Genomic DNA, 19536 nt, shown 5'->3' with positions numbered 1-19536 from the left:
GGTCACAGTCAAAATAATCGTAGTCACGAGTATTCAAAGTCAAAAACAGTTGTAGTCGCAAGTAGTCGGATATTGCAAGTAATCGGAGTCGCAGATACAAGTACTAACAACCACTATCAGGAGTAGTCACAGTCACAAGCGGTTGTGATTGGAGTAGCTGCGACAATTAGTCGCAGTCACAAACAGTCGTAGCCGAGGTTGGAAGTAGTCGTAGTCGAAGTTGCAAGTAGTCACACTTGGACGTAGTCTCAAGTAGCCAAAGTCGCAGTCGCAAATAGTCACAGTTGCAGTCGCAGATAGTAATAGCAACAGTGGCACTGCAATTAATACCCTTAGCCGCTCCCAAGATATTACGAATACACCCTTTTGATGACCTAGATGCACATAGAGTCTTTTAATTTAGTTTAGAATCGCCCACAATATTCTTTGGAGTTTCACTTTAATATCCTTAGCGTTTTGTGACACACCCAGGATCAAATAGTCCTCCTCCCCTTTCCAATAACAAATCCTATATGTAAAAAGTTGGCCGATTGCATAATTTCCAACGCTTTGCCTGCGGGCTCTGGGAGGCGTGGCATTGCCAGAGACACAGGACCTTTTGACTATTTTCAACTAAGTGGCAATTTTAGAATTCTTACCATGGTTTACGGGGGCTTCTAAAAAAGACAAAGGGGGCCTTTTGCCCTCCAAGCACTTTTCAACTTGCCCTGAAAGTTCCAACTTAATACCCTCAGTCTGAACATGAAACGCCTAGAGCCAAACTTTATATGTAAACATTGGCTGACTTGCATAACTTACAGCCTTTGTCCCAGGTGATATGGAGGCTCTATTATCGCTAGAGGCATATTTATTCGATCTTTTGACTATTTTGAATAAGATGAATATTTAAAAATTTCTACCGGATGTCTTTTGGGGAGAGTGAATGCGAGAGGGGCTGGTTGCTCTTCAATCCCTTAAAAAGTGCCCTAGAATTTCCAATCTTCAATAAAATTAGCTCCCTCTGAAGTTTATACGACCGCCCCTTCCGTATGAAGTGGCTTTGGAAAAAAAAATAATAAGGATGCATTGAACCCTTTCGATTGTTTACTATATCAACGCTAGAGTGTTGCCTCTGACTGTATTGTTTTAAAACTCATTTTTTAGAGGTACTGCTTGAATTAAAAAAGAACAAATGAACACAATCCCCACAATTAATATAATCTAAATCAGCTCCACCAATTTCATTGCCGTCTTCCACCGCCTTCAAGTACCCCGATTCCATCTCTATCTTTGCGAAAAATAGGTTCCTCTGCAGCTAGGTAGATTTATTTCTGTGGGTGTTAAAAATGAGGAAGATTATACTGCATGGCTCTGCTCTCATGTAAGCTCGCCTTTTTCAATAGAAAATTGTTTTGATTGGAAATACAAATAAAACTAAGTAAAAATGCTTGATTTTTTTATCTTTAAAAATACACTTTTGCATTTGGCAGCAACTGTATCTTGACTTATTTTTTCTGTACGATAAATTTTGCACAAAATAAACTTTCTTTTCTCTGTCTAATAACAGAACGAGGGAGGTTTTGTCGACAATTTCTCAGTGTTTTCCTTTATGGCTAGTCGCCATGGAATTTCTGTCCTGATTTTGGCTTTGATCCGTGGAAATTATGTATGAATTCGTGTCTCGGACGGAGATTGAAAGATTCCCGCTTTTCTTACGTACTTTCTGACAATTTTTACTCTGTACTCTGGTGGTTGGTTCAGGTTACTTTAACAGGTGTTGCAGTGTTGCTAACAGCTATTTTTTTCGTTTTTGCTTTGTTTTGGTTTTGAAGGTTTTCAATTAAAAAGTTAGTAGAGATGAACAGTTAATGATGGTGATTAATAGGGTTGAATTTATTGGTATGCAATGGATTAGAAGTCTCTTCAAACAGTTTAGATAGGTGATGTTGTGTAGTAGCTTTTACACTTTTTTCATAAATAGAGCTTGTTTGTCTTTTTTTCATTTCTAAATCTATTTCAAAACGTTTGATTGTATTTGTTCAAAGACCTTCTCAAGTGTCAAATTCGAATATGTTCATCAAATGAGGCTTATTGAAATCAGGAAAGTATAGATGTAAAAAATAAGGATTTATTTTGAATATTCACTGGCAAAATATAGCTGTGAATCGAAATTGGCTGCAGCATTCTGTGACACTTTTGTTAAGCTTAGATTTATAGTCATTCCTCTCAAACTCGCCATGTTTGATCGATTTTTAACTTGAAGTGGTAGTTTTCAACAAGATTGCTCATTTTCTAATAAACTGTAAAAGAATTAATGCTAACATCCTTTTCGAGGGTGACTTTAAAATTAATAAACTTCAAGTGTTAGGAGGCAGCATGAATGAGAGTTACTTAAGTGTACCACCCGAAGAGCGTGGGTAACTTAATTTTATACCCATACTTTTTGGCACCCATTAGCACCCAAAGTTACCTATACTCTCAATACGTATTGATTGTCTTCGATTAAATTCGGTTGATTGTTATCCATGGCAGTGTTTTACCGCCACCGCGGTTTTACGCCACCATATGTTTTCCGCCACCTTTTAATTCAGGTAGGTCAGAATCGACATAGATATAGACACAGTTATAGACATAAGAACAGGCATAGACATAGACATAGACATAGACACAGATATAGACAAAAACATAGACATAGATATAGACAAAGACATAGACATAGGCAGAGACTAACCTGTCTGTTCTGACCCAACTAATCCTCTTGATGATGCAAGATTTCCTGGGTGACGGAAAACATACGGCGGCGGAAAACCACGGTGGCGTTAAAATACCCACACCTTATTATCGCATCTTTACATTTAATCTATTAATGCATATTTGCTGCTGGAGATTAGACTCTACGGAACTGATAAATATGTCTCTAACACAGTTTTTAATTAAACTTCTTACCTATCAACATAGATTAGCGAGAGGTCGTATAGTCAAACAATAATAGCGGCGGACCCATAGATCTAGTAAGTTATTAGAAAAAATGAAAGGGAGAGAGTTTCAAGACATTATGTGTACAAAGGAGTTAATTTACGTATATCTGAACAGTTCCGGCTTCATTAGAAGATCAGTTATCTGAATGAGCGCTGATCAAAACGAAGACTACACACGTGGCATATGTGCTGGACACTCGAACCTTCGGTCCTCGCTGTCGAAGCGACTTGTAGAGGCGCACACTACTTCCAAGCCCCACCTACCTTCTGTACGAAAGCGCCCGGATACACTCTAAATTTATTGAACACAGAGATACGTTGCTATTGGACACATTTTTAGAAGCTTATGCAACTTTCTAGCCCCATCTACTTTTTGTCCAAAAGCACCGACTACCCCTTGAAATTTGACAGGGACGTAGCTACAGTGAAGCAGACTTCAACCTAATAATTTTAAACTGTTGGCTGAACTGCAAACAATTAAAATCTGAAGCCAAATAACGCGTGAACTTAAAAGGTCAGCAGTCTATTTTTTTTTTTTTGGGTATAGTCTTCTTGGTTGTTGTAAGTGAATCTCAGTCTTTTCGGTTTTTGGGTAACTTCCTTGGCAAGATACCACAGAAGTCATCAACACTGCGTACAGGCACGTACGCAGGATTTTTTTTTCGGGGTGGGGGGCAAAACCTTCGAAACAGCAGATATAAAATAGCACTTTTTTATTCAGTAATGCAAAAAGCACGTATATCGGAAAATACAGATTAACTTTAATCTGTAGTATTGTAGCGGATGGGGGGAAGAAGTCAGAAGCCTCAAAAGCACGTTTAATGTTCATAGCGATTTAGAACCAGTGATTAATCTATTATATCCCACTGAAAGGGAAATTTTAGGGTTCAATATGGGTGCTGTGGGGGGTACTTCTTCTATTGCAAAAACGTAAATTTTAATGAAGAATGATAGTTTCCAAATTTGATCCATTAAAAGCTTTACTTTATCCTGAAAGGGGGGATAAACGCCGTAATATCAAGGATAATTCTATTTTGCTGTGTAAAGCAAACTCTCTTTACAAAAAAATAATAGTACAATTGCTAATTACTTCAAAGAAGGTAAAACTTTAGACAGAAAATGGGTTAATAATTGGGCAGTGACTTGACCGGGTAATTGCATGCTGTAAAATCCCCCAAAAAAGGCTTCACACATGTATTTAGATTCTTAGTAAATGTCCTACTTTTGCCAAAAATCCCAAGAAGCTATTGGAAAATTAAACATTTCACAAAATTTCGGAGGGGGGCGGGTCCGAAGGGCCCCCACCTACGTACGTGCCAGATCTCAGGCCATGTGTCTTTAGTTCTCTGTCTTGTTCGTCTTTAGACAACTAGAATCGTCTTTCGTTTATAAGGCAATCTATAACGCTAAACGACAAACCACCTTTTTTACGTCAATATCATGTTATTTTTCTATTTTTCCTGGGAAACTAAAATTTATTTCCCACATTGTAATTTCTAAAACGGTGTCTGTTTCTAACAAGTGGAAAAACTCGATATCAATTCCCTTCTGAAACTTCATTCTCTGGCACTGAAGCATAATGTTTTTTATTTATTGAACACAGTTTATGTTAATATAGAGAAAAGGAAAAATACAAAAATTTAAAGCTTTTTGTGCATACAGGACACGGGATTAAGCACTAGGTTTCGTTAGGGTTGCCATCAATCAGTCTTCATACCGTGCCTCAGGTATTGACTTTTTTGTTTTGAACTACATCTCAAACAAGTCCAAAGGTGTCCCAAAATAAACCCAAAAATCGCCCATTATCGTCTTTAAGGCTCATAGTGTAAATCCTTCAAAAACAAACTGTCATTTCTTCAAAACTAAAAACACCCCAAGGCTAACTTTTTGACGCAACTTCCGTCTTCAAAAGTGAAAAATGGTTGAATTTCCATGAAATAATAAATTAAAACTAAGTTTATGCAATACAACTAGTGCCTTTGGAAACACTAATCTTTTAGTTTCTCTAACGTGCAGATATTATGGGTAATGCCCCCTGTACTACTAAATTTTAACTAAAAGTCTTCAAAGCGATTGTAAAATTAAGATCTGACGGAAGATAATAAATTTAGACTTCTTTCTGGTTGGTTGTACTCCCTTCTCCCAGAAAAAAAAATCCCTGTGTACTTTCTTGCCCGCAAACCTGGTCCAAACGTCAGAACTATCCTGTATCGTACAAAATGTCTTTTGTAACGAAAGTAGACGACTGGGACGTTTGCAACTCTTTTGTGACTCAACAGGTCAGAAAAAAATCAGTTCTACCCCAAATTTTATCTATTATGCAGCAATGGACAAAATGATGCATAACTCGAATGGGTACCGAAATTTTGCTGTTCTAGTTTTATTTTTTTAACGTGGGTTTGAATAAAGATGAAATAAAGTTATTAATTGAAATGAGGGCTGCTTATTTGTCACTGGGCCAAAGAAGAAAATTTATCGGGAGAGAAAGGTCAAAGGCTGGTCCTTATTTTCGTCCTGTGTGTGGAGGCTTAGATGAGAGCGTATATAACTTGATGTGTGATTGTGAGGAACCGAGTGATTGGAAACTTGAAGTGTTTCGTAGGGGGAGCTATGATTTTAAATGGTTGGTGAGAGTATGTGTGGATGAGCATTTTATGGGTATCAGAAGCTAGGCACGATTCCTTCGTCTCGCGATGAATCGTAAACGTAGATTTTTGTAGGATTATATTGGGATTTGTGGAATTTCTTTGTAATTCTTCTTTGTTTATGTTTCTTGCCATGGCCTATGGGCTTTTAGTGTAAATAAATTCTATTCCATTCTGGTCAATACTAATTAGCCTATAAAATGGATATAACTTGTCAGTTGATTTTATCCATTGTCACTAGAATATGCGAATTATTAGTTGTATGTTATATATAAAGTTATGCGTTATTAAAGTACAACTATTACGGGGTCTAGAGCCATATAACAAGCCAAAAAAAGAATAGTTTTCACTTAGAGCTCTTGACTCATTTCTGAGGATTTCTTAAGTGTTTTTTTTTTTGAAAATTCAAACAGAGAAAATGTCACGATCTTGGATCAGAACACCCTCATGCAACGAGAAAACTTCACCAAGAGAGTCTAAAAGTCAATATGTTAGGGTGGAATCATGTCCGATCGAACAATTGGTTCATTTTTCTTAATGAACTAACACATACTGCAAATATTTACCTCGGTTTTCTGACCAAATATCCGACACTACAACCGGTTGACTTACAACCAATTATCATTTTACAAGATATAACAGGGCGCCATTTGGGGACTGTATGTTCCTCCCCTAACATTTCAATATCTATGGTTTGGAAAGGATGGGAAATGAGAAGTTTGTCAGACATCCCTCCCAAGGACTCCTTTTTATTGGTTTATATAAAAGACTAGCTGTTGGGGTGGCGCTTTGCGCCACCCCAACACCTAGTTGGTGGGGGCGCTACGCCCCCCCAAGTCCCCCTTCGCGCGTAAGTCGTTACGCGCCATATTAGTTACGCGCCATTGTAGTTGTGTCCCTGTGTCCCACCTGTTTGAGTGTCCCGGTCGTCATTTATATTTCCTGTGTCCCGGTGTCCCGGTCGTCACTTATATCCCCCCTGTGCCCCCGGCGTCCCCTTTGTAGTTTTTCTCTTTGAGTGTCCCGGTCGTCATATATATTCCCTGTGTCCCGGTGTGTGGCCATCCCAACACCTAGTTGGTGGGGGCGCTTGGCACCCCCAAGCCCCCCCGTGTGCGTAATTCGTTACGCGCCATACTAGTTACGCGCCATTGTAGTTGTGTCCCTGTGTCCCACATGTGAATATAGATAGATATATATATGTTTTTAACTACGTAAAACTTGCGAATATACAACATTCTTCGCTGTCCCATTGTCTGTACATATAAACAGATTGTCGGGTTTACCGACTCTTGAACATGCAATATGTAATTGTCCATGGGAAAAACAATCCGTATTCAGATCTATACCTCATCTTTCTAATGATTGCCCTTGAGCGTTGTTGATGGTGATTGCTAATCGAACATTCTCTGTGTCCTCGTCGTCATTTATATATCCCCCTGTGCCACCGGCGTCCCCGTTGTAGGTGTGTCCCTGTGTCCTGGTCGTCATTTATATTCCCTGTGTCGCGGTCGTTATTTGTGTCCCGGTGTCCCAGTCTGTAATTTCTCTTTGAGTGTCCCGGTCGTCATTTGTGTCCCGGTCTGTAATTTCGTCAGTCGACAAACATGACGTCAGTCGACAAACAACTTCATGACGACATACAGCTCAATCCTTATAATGACGTCAGTCGACAAACATGACCTCACTCGACAGACATAACACACATACAACTTATTTTTATATATGTAGACTAGCTGTTGGGGTGGCGCCTCGCGCCACCCCAACACCTAGTTGGTGGGGGCGCCCCCCCCCCCCAAGCCCCCCCGCGCGCGTAAGTCGTTACGCGCAATATTAGTTACGTGCCATTGTAGTTGTGTCCCTGTGTCCCACCTGTGAATATATATATATATATATATATATATATATATATATATATATATATATATATATATATATATATATATATATATATATATATATATATATATATATATATATATATATATATATATATATATATATATATATATATATATATATACAACATTCTTCGCTGTCTCATTGTCTGTACATATAAATAGATTGTCAGGTTTACCGACTCTTGAACATGCAACATATAATTGTCCACGGGAAAAACAATCCGTATTCATATATATACCTCATCATTCTAATGATTGCCCCTGAGCTTTGTTGATGGTGATTGCTAATCAAACATTCTCTGTGTCCCCATCGTCATTTATATGTCCCCCCTGTGCCCCCGGCGTCCCCGTTGGAGTTGTGTCCCTGTGTCCCAGTCGTCATTTATATTCCCTGTGTCCCCGTCGTTATTTGTGTCCCGGTGTCCCAGTCTGTAATATTTCTTTCGAGTGTCCCGGTCGTCATTTATATTCCCTCTGTCATTTGTGTCCCAGTCCGTAATTTCGTCAGTCGACAAACAACTTCATGACAACATACAGCTCAATCCTTATAATGACGTCAGTCGACAAACATGACGTCAGTCGACACACAAACATGACGTCAGTCGACACACACGTCCCATTCGTCATTTGTTTCCCTGTGTCCAAGTCTGTAATTTCTCTTTGAGCATCCCGGTCGTCATTTATATTCCCTGTGTCCCGGTCTGTATATACATTCGTTTTTGAATTGGTATATCATGAAATAAATTTTTTGTTTTTTTCCTTTTTTTCTTTTTAGTTTTTTTATTGGTTTTTACTTTTTTAGCTTTTTTAGTTTTTTTTCTTTTTTCTTTTTAGTTTTTTTGTAGTTTTTACCTTTTTAGTATTTTTTTATTTTTATTTTTGTTTTTTTTTAGTTTTCTTTTTCCCCTTTATTTTTCAGTTTTTTTCCTTTTTTAGTTTTTTTCTTTTTCAGTTTTTTTATCAGTTTTTAGTTTTTTTTCTTTTTAGTTTTTTTTTTGTAGTTTTACCTTTTTTTTTTAGTTTTTTTTAGTTTTTTTTTAGTATTTTCTTTTTAGTTTTTTTTTTGTAGTTTTTACCTTTTTTAGTTTTTTTCTTCTTTTGTATTAATGCTAAAGCCAAGGTTCGAACCTGGAACCTCTCGGACCTAGAACCTGGAACATAACGCTTTACCAACTCAGCTACTTTGGCTTGAATACATTCGTTTTTGAAATGGTATATGATGAAATAATTCAGACGTCATATGCGGACAAACACAACGTCAGTCGACAGACAGACACACAAACAAACAACTTATTTATATATATATATATATATATATATATATATATATATATATATATATATATATATATATATATATATATATATATATATATATATATATATATATATATATATATATATATATATTTTTAACTACGTAAAACTTGCGAATATACAACATTTTTTGCTGTCACATTGTCTGTCCGTATAAATAGATTGTCAGGTTTTCATTTATATTCCCTCTGTCCCGGTCGTCATTTGTGTCCCGGTCTGTAATTTCTCTTTGAGTGTTTTTTCTTTTTAGTTTTTTTTTTTAGTTTTTTTACCTTTTTTCAGTTTTCTTTTTCTTCTTTATTTTTTAGCGTCACTATGAAATACATATCGCCGAACCTTTGTTTTTGTAACTAGAATCTGGTAGGCATTGATGACCTTATCCAAGTCAAAATCCCAAACCCAATCATCATCGCTATCATTTTCAGTTTTGATATGTTTTGACTCTGGCTGTCCAGGTGGATTTTCATCTAACTGCGCGGTTTAGCGTTTTTAGCCGCAAGTCTGTTTTCTTGCTGTTTTGTGATTCCTCGGCACGCTTTCTTTTCTTACTTTCTCTATCAGCCGCAAGCCTGTTTTCTTGCTGTTTTTGTGATTCCTCGGCACGCTTTCTTTTCTTACTTTCTCTATCAGCCACAAGCCTGTTTTCTTGCTGTTTTTGTGATTCGTCGGCACGCTTTCTTTTCTTACTTTCTCTATCAGCCGCAAGTTTTTTGGCATAGACTGTTTGAGCAGCTTCCTCGGCTGTTGCCATTGTAGGTTCTTCAGTCATTTTACAATGAAACATTTTTCCGTCCACGATCTTCTTACAATTAAAAATTTGTCTTTGAACGATTTTCTTAAATACTTTTAGTGACGTCATCGTCATAACAAACATGACGACAACTAACTTCATGACGACATGACGACATGATGACACGATGTCACTCGACATATAGACAGACAGACAGACAACTTATTTTTTATATATATGCTAGCTGTTGGCGTGGCGCTTCGCGCCACCCCAACACCTAGTTGGTGGGGCGCTTCGCGCCCCCCCAAGCCCCCCCGCGCGCGTAGGTCGTTACGCCCCATATTAGTTACGCGCCATTGTAGTTGTGTCCCTGTGTCCCACCTGTGAATATAGATAGATTTATATATGTGTTTCAAACTACGTAAAAATTGCGAATATACTACATTCTTGGCTTTCCCACTACTGGGAGCTTTCCGTTTCCAATTGCCAGCAATTGATCTGAAAATGTTTGACCAGAGTCATCGTTTTGCAATCGGACACGCATATTTGTAGTTAATTTTAATATTTTTACGTGTGCCCATAAATTAGAATTTTTTCAGGCAAGCGTTCGTTTCGTCTGCAGGAGTTAAACTACGTAAAAATTGCGAATATAACATTCTTGGCTTTCCCATTGTCTGTGCATACCCTCAAAAGGCCCTGTCAAGATTGTGGCCTCTATTAGGTTTTTCATTGTTTTTTTTTTACGGCAAGTCGCGTGCCATTGCAAAGCTTTGGTGGGTTGATATTTCTTAAAAGTATTATTGGTACGCCTATTTTTAGTTGTAGCACGTGTGGTGGAAACCCTGAAAGATCTATGGAATTTAAAAATTCAGATGGATAATTAACCGCTTCATTTGGTTCCAAAACTGTGTCGACTGACTTGTAAAGGACTGCCTGGTCTCGAATCTTGGTCAAAACAATATTGTTGATTTCGTGGACGTCTATATTTTTGGGTGCGAGAATCGCTCTTTCACTTAGCCATTTATTATTTTTATAATTTTTTAGAATATTCGGAAATACTTTTTCAATCAATTCATTTTTGGGCGTCACTAAATTACAGAAATCAGCAGGTAGTTGTATACGTCCTGAAATTGAGTCTACTGGGAGCTTTCCGTTTCCAATTGCCAGCAATTGATCTGAAAATGTTTGACCAGAGTCATCGTTTTGCAATCGGACACGCATATTTGTAGTTAATTTTAATATTTTTACGTGTGCCCATAAATCAGAATTTTTAAGGCAAGCGTTCATTTCGTCTACAGGAGTTGATCTAGGTATTATAGGTAATGTTTGCCTGAAATCTCCCGCAAGCAATATTAATGTGCTGCCAAAGGGTTTCGACTTCCCTCTCAAATCTTTCAAGCATTGATTCAGAGCCTCGAGCGATTTTTTGTGTGCCATTGTGCACTCATCCCAAATAATAAGTTTGCATTGCTGCAATACTTTACCCATCCCAGATGATTTGGAAATATTGCACGTGGGGGTTTCTGTAGAATGCAAATTCAGAGGCAATTTCAAAGCGGAATGAGCAGTTCTTCCACCAGGCAGCAATATTGCGGCTATTCCGGACGACGCAATTGCCAACGCTTTATCATTTTTTGATCGAATTGATGCCAGAATCAGTTTTATCACAAACGTTTTACCAGTACCTCCTGGCGCATCCAAAAAGAAAATTTCTCCAACGTTGTTATCGACACAATGCATTATCGTATCATAAATGTCTTTTTGTTCCGACGTTAACTTGTAAATGTTATTTTGTACATACGACAATAGATCACTCGTACTGTAACTTTGTTCACGATCCAATTCTACACATGTCGAAACAGCAGCGATACGGTTAGGTGAAGGCATTCCCAAATCCTGAAGAGGTTTGTTTGCCATACGTACGCACAAATCTTCTATAATAACTAAAGTGTAGTTATAAATTTCTGATGTAAAATCAAAAGTCATATCTGACGTCTCTAACTGTTTTCGATGGAGTATATCTTCGGACATTTTTGACTTATATTTTTCCCATAACTCTGTAGGAGCTGATGGAGAGCAAGTTGTTAAAATGATGCCAAACAATGCACGAATTTGACTTGGGGTTGACGTTTCGCACGCGTCATTGATGCAGTTATCCCAGTGTTGGTCATTCTCCACTAAATTCAGAGCTTGGCATGCACTACGGTAAGTGTCATGTATAGTACCGTTTACAGTTCTCAAATAGTCAAAGGATGTCGGACCGGGTACATTCACCAAAAGCAGGCGTAGAAAGAAGCATTCATGTTGATTGGGGTGAACGGTGTAGAGTCTTCCTATCGTGGTATCTTTGAAGATGGTAGGTTGGCCGTCGACTGACTTACCCTGTTTTCGACGTTCAAATACTTTATTTTTAGTATTCCACGTGTATTTTTCTTCTTAGTATTTTTTAGTTTTTTACTTTTTTTCTTTTTTCAGTTTTCTTTTTCTTCTTTATTTTTCAGATTCACTATGAAATACATATCGCCGAACCTTTGTTTTTTTAACTAAAATCCGGTAGGCATTGATGACCTTATCCAAGTCAAAATCCCAAACCCAATCATCATCGCTATCATTTTCAGTTTTGATATGTTTTGACTCTCGCTGTCCACGTGGATCTTCATCTAACTGCGCGGTTTTGCGTTCTTTAGCCTCAAGTCTGTTTCCTTGCTGTTCTTTTGATTCCTCGGCACGCTATCTTTTCTGACTTTCTCTATCAGCAGCAAGTTTTTTGGCATAGACTCTTTGAGCATCTTCATCGGCTTTTGCCATTGTAAGTTCATCAGTCATTTTAAACTTAAACATTAATAGATTTCTACGTGAACATATATGTCTTAAATATCTTTAATGACGTCACCGTCATAGCAAAAATGACGACAACTAACTTCATAACGTCAGTCGACACAGAAACATGCCGTCACCTGACAGACACACAGACAGACAACTTATTTTTATATATATAGATAGATAGATAGATATCGTGTATTAAACAAAGATATGGGACACTGCTGAGTGTATCATGCCATTATTGCCATTGATGAGCCTAGAGCCTATCTCACAGCAAACATGACAAGGCATCGAGTATCATCTTAATCTGCTTCGTGCAACTAAGGGGGCCCATGTAATGGTCTATTAAATACACTTTAAAATGAGTTTATTAACGTTGATTAAAAAATAGATTATTAAAATATCCCAACATCCGGCTTTAAAAAGTTGGTTTAATTGTGAAGAAACTTTGTGGACACCTTGTAGATCAAATTGACTATGATATTCTCAAGAGATAAGTGAATGTTACTCTTTTAGAGCGTTAGGTAAAAAGTTACGCATTTACTACCTATGCTAAGGAAGTAATCATTATAAATTTTGGAGTGTATATTCTAGGGAACAAACTAAGTAAGGTGTGTGCATTAGCATTGTGCTGCCTTTTTTTGTCTCTTTTAATTGAAGCATATTGGTAGTTGAATTAAAAATCATTGTAATCGTTATGATTGCTTGAAAAACCCTTATGATCAATAAGTGACATTTATTTGCTTTAAACTGCAAATTTGATCGCTGAAGCGGTCAATCTAAGAAGCCCCTATTTTGTATATGAAGAAATCAGCGCAACATAGTTATAGTTTTATCTTTATTTGTGTTTATTAATTATTTTTTTTCCCCCTATTTTGGCTAATTGCACATATTTGTTTTCTAGGCGTCTCCATAATTGGCATGATCTGTTAGCGGTGAATGGAATCTGTCAGTGAAAATGTGCCAAACCAACCAGATACCCTTAATGTTTCCACAGCGCTTGCTGCCATTACCAGCACTGCCAGCACTGCGGCTGTTAGTACGACGACCACCGCGAAGAAGAAACCACCACCACGCCGAGGTGGGAAACCCCCTCCAGAAAGACCGCAAAGGGCTTTGTTGTGCTTATCGCTCAAAAATCCTTTGAGGAAATTGTGTATAGATGTCGTTGAGTGGAAACCGTTTGAAGCTCTTATTTTAATAACAATATTTGCCAATTGTGTAGCATTGGCAGTTTATACACCATATCCAAATGGGGATTCGAACACTACCAATGCTTATCTAGTAAGTGGTTTCTTCCCGTAATACCTAACCATTTCTTATGTACAATTTGATAGCTGTAGTTGGCTTTTAAAGGCATTCTGGTGCTTTTCTGGGGATCTGGTTCAAGTTTCAGAAGTTTCTGTTCAAAAAGAATCCCCAAGAAAGCTTTATTGATTTAAATTTGAATTTTTAATACCGTCTCAGCATGGTAGCCATGTATGGATGTGTGCATTAATGGAAAAATTGTCTTGTTCCTGTAACAGTGTTTTTACAAAACTTAATAATTAATAGGCATCTTCACCTTTCTGCAACTCCCAAGTCAAGAATTGTTAATACCACGAACAGATCGTTAAAGATATTTGGAATTTTCCTACTTATTGAGAAGAGAGGTGTACTGATTTTCCTTGGATTTTCCAAGAGTAAAAAGTCTTTAAAGTCGCACTAGTTGCTCAAATTGCAGATTTAAGCAAAAAACTGGTGATTTTTCTAGATTTATTGTGCCAGAAAATTCAAAATAGACAAATAAACATCTCTTTAACAAAAATTGAAGAAAAAGTTAAAGCAAAGACAAGCAGAAATAAAGTCATATAATAAAAATGCTTAAGATGAACAGAAATCACTACCAATGAATAAGTGACACCAAAAAACACCTGAAATTACTGTGAATAACCAATTAAAACTTAAAACGAACAGAAACAACCATAAAAAAGAGTAGGGATAACGCCCTCGAAACCCTCTAAAGGCCAGGGTGTCATTTATGCTTTACTGAAAACAAAATACATGTCAGCAATTCCTTTTTTGTAACGTCCATAAATTCAAAATTGCGGAAATTTCCAGGAATTGATACCAAAATCAAACAGTTCGTGGTAAAGAACTGTAATTAAGGAGTGACCCGGCTAAATAGTAACCGAAACTCAAAAAAGCTGAGTTTTGATACCAGTAGATAGATCTAAAGAATCCAAATTTTAATGCTGATTTTAAATATTTGAGTTTTATTGAGTTAAGTCTTACCACCAAAGGTTACGAGCCTGAGAAAATTTGCCTGATTTTCGAAAAAAGGGAGAAAGCCCGTACAAGTCGCATGAAAATCACTCCGTCAGATTCAGAATATCAGAGAACCCTACTGTAGAGGTTTCAAGCTCCTATCTAAAAAACGTGGAATTTTGAAATTTTCGCCAGAAGAAAGATCACAGATGCGTGTTTATTTGTTTTTTTCCTCTTTTTTTTTGTTTTTTTTTCTCCTAGGAGTCCTAGAGTATCATGAGAGGGCTCATTCAAACGTAAATTAACAGTTCTAGTGTTCTTTTTAAGTGACCAAAAACTTGAAGAACAACTAGGCCCTCTCCCACGCCCCTTTTTTCTAAAAATGTTCCGATCAAAATTTTGAGACAGCCGTTTTGTTCAGCATAGTTGAAAGGTCGAATATCTATGTGTTTGGAGATATCATGATCTACCTCCCCCCAGAGCCCATGGGGAAAAGTCTTTAAGTTACAAAATATTCCTATTTTTTACGTTTAGTATTTGTTATTGGGAATATGCATACATTTTTTTTTGGGGGGGGGATTTTCGGCTGGAGAGATTTTCCACGGGGATAATTTTTCATGGGGTAAGTGGTTTCACGAGGGTAAATTTTTCACTCGGGGAAGTTTCCAGAATTCTTGTGCGAAATTCTTCTTCCGTATTACTGTCTTATTGCCGACTAAGTTTTACGCAAGGAGATGTTAAGGGTAACTGTCTGGGGTAAATTTTCACCAGGATTGAATTGTCTCGAGAATAAATATGTAGGGAAGAGAGATTTAATCGTGGAGGTGTAGACAGATTTCCTGGTATTGCTTAAAAAACGATCAGAAATTAAATAAAAAAGAAGCTTTTTTCAACTTAGACTAAGGAGCGGCATTAAAACTTATAACGAACGGTAATTATTGCGTATATAAGGGGGATTGCTTTTCCTCAGCACCTCGCTCGTTACGCTAAATTTGAGTTATGTCCCAATTCTTTAAGAATGACTCTCAAAACACTGTTTGTTTAATTTGAAGAATAAGAAGTTTTTTTTTTTAAAGTGCTAAAATCCTTAGCGTACCCCCTAATATATGTAATAATGTCTGTTCGTTTCAAGTTTTCAGTTAAAAAAACTTGTTTTTTTTTATTTATATTAACCCTACTTCTGTTCGTGGTAATTTCTGTTCGCGGTAACATATTTGTTTGAATTGTTATACTGTACTATATTATTGCTCATCCTTTGTTTAATTAAATCAATAAAAAAAACTATTTTTTTTAACTGAAAGTAAGGAGTGACATTAAAACTTAAAACGAACAGAAATTACTCCGTGTATAAAAGGGGCTGTTCCCTTCTCAACGCCCCGCTCTTTACGCTAAAATCTTTTACTGTTTAATAAAGTAGAATTGAGAGAGAGAGTCAAACTTTAGCGTAAAGAGCGGGGCGTTGAGAAGGGAACAGCCCCTTTAATACACGGAATAATTTCTTTTCGTTTTAAGTTTTAATGTCGCTCCTTATTTTCAATTAAAAAAACTTTTTTTTTAATTTTCTGAACGTTTTTGAATTAATGCGTGTTTGATTTTGGCTCTCCGCAAATAAATTATTAAAATGAAATTTGCATATTAATGCTTTCTTTTGGATAAATGGCTTTCTCTTAGTTTTGATCGGACGATTTTGACAAAAAAGGGGTGGGGGAGGAGCCCTTCCCTCTAATTTTCCGGTTAGTTACAAAGGAACTTAACTTACGGTTAATTTAATTTAGCGGTTACTTAAAAACGAACGTTTTTATTAGTAAAAAACACGTAACTTAAGAATTAACTTACGTAACGAACTTCTATATTCGTATATTTTTATTATGTATATGAGGGGGATTATCCCCTCGTTAATGCCTCGCTCTTTACACTAAAGCTAAAAAATTCTCCCAATTCTTTAAGAATGACCCCTGAATCAGAAAGGCTGTAGAATAAATATTTGAAATTACTAAAAATACTTTAGTGTAAAGAGCGAGGTATTTAGGAGGAGAAGAACTCCTCATATGCGTAATAATCTCTGTTCGTTTGAAGTTCTAATGCTGCTCCTTGCTTTCAGTGAAAAAAAAAACTCTTTCATATTTTTTTTCATTGTTTTTTTCTTATAATAAAGCTGGAAAATCCTGTGCCCCCTTCATTGAATTTATCTTTCCCCATGACATATTCCTCCATGGAAACATCCTTCCACATAGCCCCTCCCCTCAAACCCACCCCCAAACAAAAAAATCCCACTGAAACGTCTGTACACTTCCCAATAACCATTACTGTATATAAACACTGGTCAAAGTTTGTAACTTGTAGCCCCTCCCCCGTGGACTGTGGGGAAGTAAGTCATCCTCAAAGACATAGTTATTATGTTTTTCGACTATGTTGAACAAAACGGCTCTCTCAAAATTTTGATCCGTTGACTTTGGGAAAAAATGAGCGTGGGAGGGGGCCTAGATGCCCTCCAATTTTTTTGGTTACTCAAAAAAGGCACTAGAACTTTTCATTTCCATTAGAATGAGCCCTCTTACGACATTTTAGGACCACTTTGTCGATATGATGACACCTGGGGAAAAACACAAAAAAAACAACAAATAAACACGCACCCGTGATCGGTCTTCTGGCAAAAAACACGAAGTTCCACATTTTTGTAGATAGGAGCTTGAAGCTTATACTATAAGGTTATCTGATACGCTGAATGCGATGATGTGATTTTCGTTAAGATTCTATGACTTTTAGAGGGTGTTTTCCCCTATTTTCCAAAATAAGGCAAATTTTCTTAGCCTCTTAACTTTTGATGAGTGAGACTAAATTTGATGAAACTTATTTATTTAATATCAGCATAAAAATTTGATTCTTTTACTGTATCTTTTAGTATCAAAATTCTGTTTTTTTACAGTTGCGTTTACTATTGAGCCGGGTCGCTCCTTACTACAGTTCGTTACCACGAACTGTTTGATATAGCTCTTTACTTTTCTCTGATAATTAACTTCCTTTTTCGAAAAATTATTGCTTTTTTTTATTTATTTCTGTTCGTTTTCAATTGACATGTGTTTTTTATTGGTTAATTAAAGGAATATTTCTTAAGTTTTTTCCGTTTTTCTGCTTAAGAAAGATTTTCATTTAATATTTATAGCCTGGGCATAATTCTAATTATAATTTTTCTATAGAACTTCGGATGGATGGGGAGGGGCATATTATTGGAATGGATTGAATATCTGCACTTTGTTTCTGCAGATATCGTGCAGTCCCCCCTTGCGATTGATAATGTGAAAACAATGTTTATGACTTGTTTTATTCGATCCGATTTCTCGGAGTGGAAGTAAATGGTCTTCGATCTAACTCCGAACCTACGTGTGGTCCTCCCATTAAATAAAAGTTTTTGAAATGATATTAAGAGGTTTGAAACCCCAAATATCCAGTAGGTTGAGGGTGTGACAACTTGGAAAAAAGATTGAAAAGAACTGAATTTCTGGGCAAAATTTTATTTTGCCCAGAAAACATCCACAACAGCTGTTCGAAAATTCAGGTGTGTGAGAAGTGTACGGCATCTGGTAATTTTTAGGTGTGTCGAGCGAGGTGTTTCAAACGGAAATGGGATAAACGGTTGTACATAAACTATACTGTAAATTAGAAAAGAACCCGAGGTGGTGAAACCTTGTAAAAAAAAGCATTATTGTAATGGGACTACCCCCCCCCCCACACACACTCCACTCTTTAGGTTAGGATAAATGGGGAGGGGCAGTATTATTGAAATGGATTGAATATCACCACAATGTTTCACTATAGGATTGAATCCTGTTAAAACCTTGAACATTCATGAGTATTGATCCTCAGTTTTTTCAATAACAGTCTTTATATATAGTTTTTTGTAACTTCTTCTTTATTTAAATCACCGCATTTTGATTTTGTTTTCTGAAAAGTAAACGAAATAAAAAAAAAGTAACGAAAGTAACGAAAAAAGTAACGAGTAAAAATAGTAACGAAATCAAAAAGTAAACGAAATCGAAATCAATTAAACGAAATCTGCTTTGCTGCTTAAGTCAAAGCAATCAAAGCATCCAGATTAGTTTCCTGATTTCCCTTGGTTCTGATATTCTAATTTAGGTGTCTTCAAGGCCTGAAATCTTTAAGTAGATCACCAATAGAAGAATCAAAATAGTAGATCGCCAAGTCGACCAAAATTGACCAAGTAGGGCTAGACCAAAAAAAGGATGTTTTTTGTTAAGAATCAGCAGAGCCATTTTTCTTCAAAGCTGTATTGTCTTTGATGACCCCCTTTTGGAGGTCTTTTGGCCCCAAGTGGAAATTTAAAATATATTTCATCCTCCCCTGTTCTCTGAAAGTTTCAACTAGGTATCTTAAACTGTTTATTTCCATCCCTGAGGTATTGCAGATGTGGTATTTTGATATCCTGGATGCCTATAAAGTCTTTTGATTTAATTTTATCCTTTCTCCAAGCCACGATTCAGTGTCGAATTGTCCCTCCAACATTGTTCAATTTAATTGCCTAAAGCACTCCCGAGATGCTGCTATACGGCATATTGACAACCTGGCAGCACGTCTCGTTCTATCTAGCTACTTAACTGCTGAACTTATAAGTCTCTAATGAGCTTATGGCATAAGAAATTTGTTTCCGTATTGGTCAGAAGTAAAAATTGGTTAATTCTTCCCCCCTCCCAATTCTGAGTTTGAATTGCTCTTGATTAACTGCCCTTCTTTGTTTCCCCAACAGTACCTGGAGTTTCAAATCCTTCCTCAAATTTTCAATTCGATTCATTAGGCCTTTCCAAAGACATTGCAAATAATTTGGAGAATTACATGTACATGGCGTCTTTGATTTACTCAGGTACAGAGTTTTGTTTCCAAAGTGTATTTTTTTGTAAAAT

General features: G+C 36.8%; 1 protein-coding gene across 11 annotated transcripts in view; it reads left to right on the top strand.

Annotated features, from left to right (window-relative positions):
• LOC136040963 (muscle calcium channel subunit alpha-1-like) overlaps positions 1–19536 on the top strand; it is a 220922-nt gene that overhangs the window by 10179 nt on the left and 191207 nt on the right. For all 11 annotated transcript variants that reach the window (XM_065725425.1, XM_065725427.1, XM_065725428.1 and 8 more), the window contains exon 2: positions 13278–13657. In XM_065725425.1, coding sequence (XP_065581497.1) covers positions 13313–13657 — 345 coding nt within the window. In that variant the 5' untranslated portion in view covers positions 13278–13312. The remainder of the gene's footprint in view (positions 1–13277; positions 13658–19536) is intronic.

Source organism: Artemia franciscana, chromosome 21, assembly GCF_032884065.1.
Source record: "Artemia franciscana chromosome 21, ASM3288406v1, whole genome shotgun sequence".
Taxonomy (NCBI): Eukaryota; Metazoa; Arthropoda; class Branchiopoda; order Anostraca; family Artemiidae; genus Artemia; species Artemia franciscana.
This window is presented reverse-complemented; position numbering and strand designations above follow the sequence as displayed.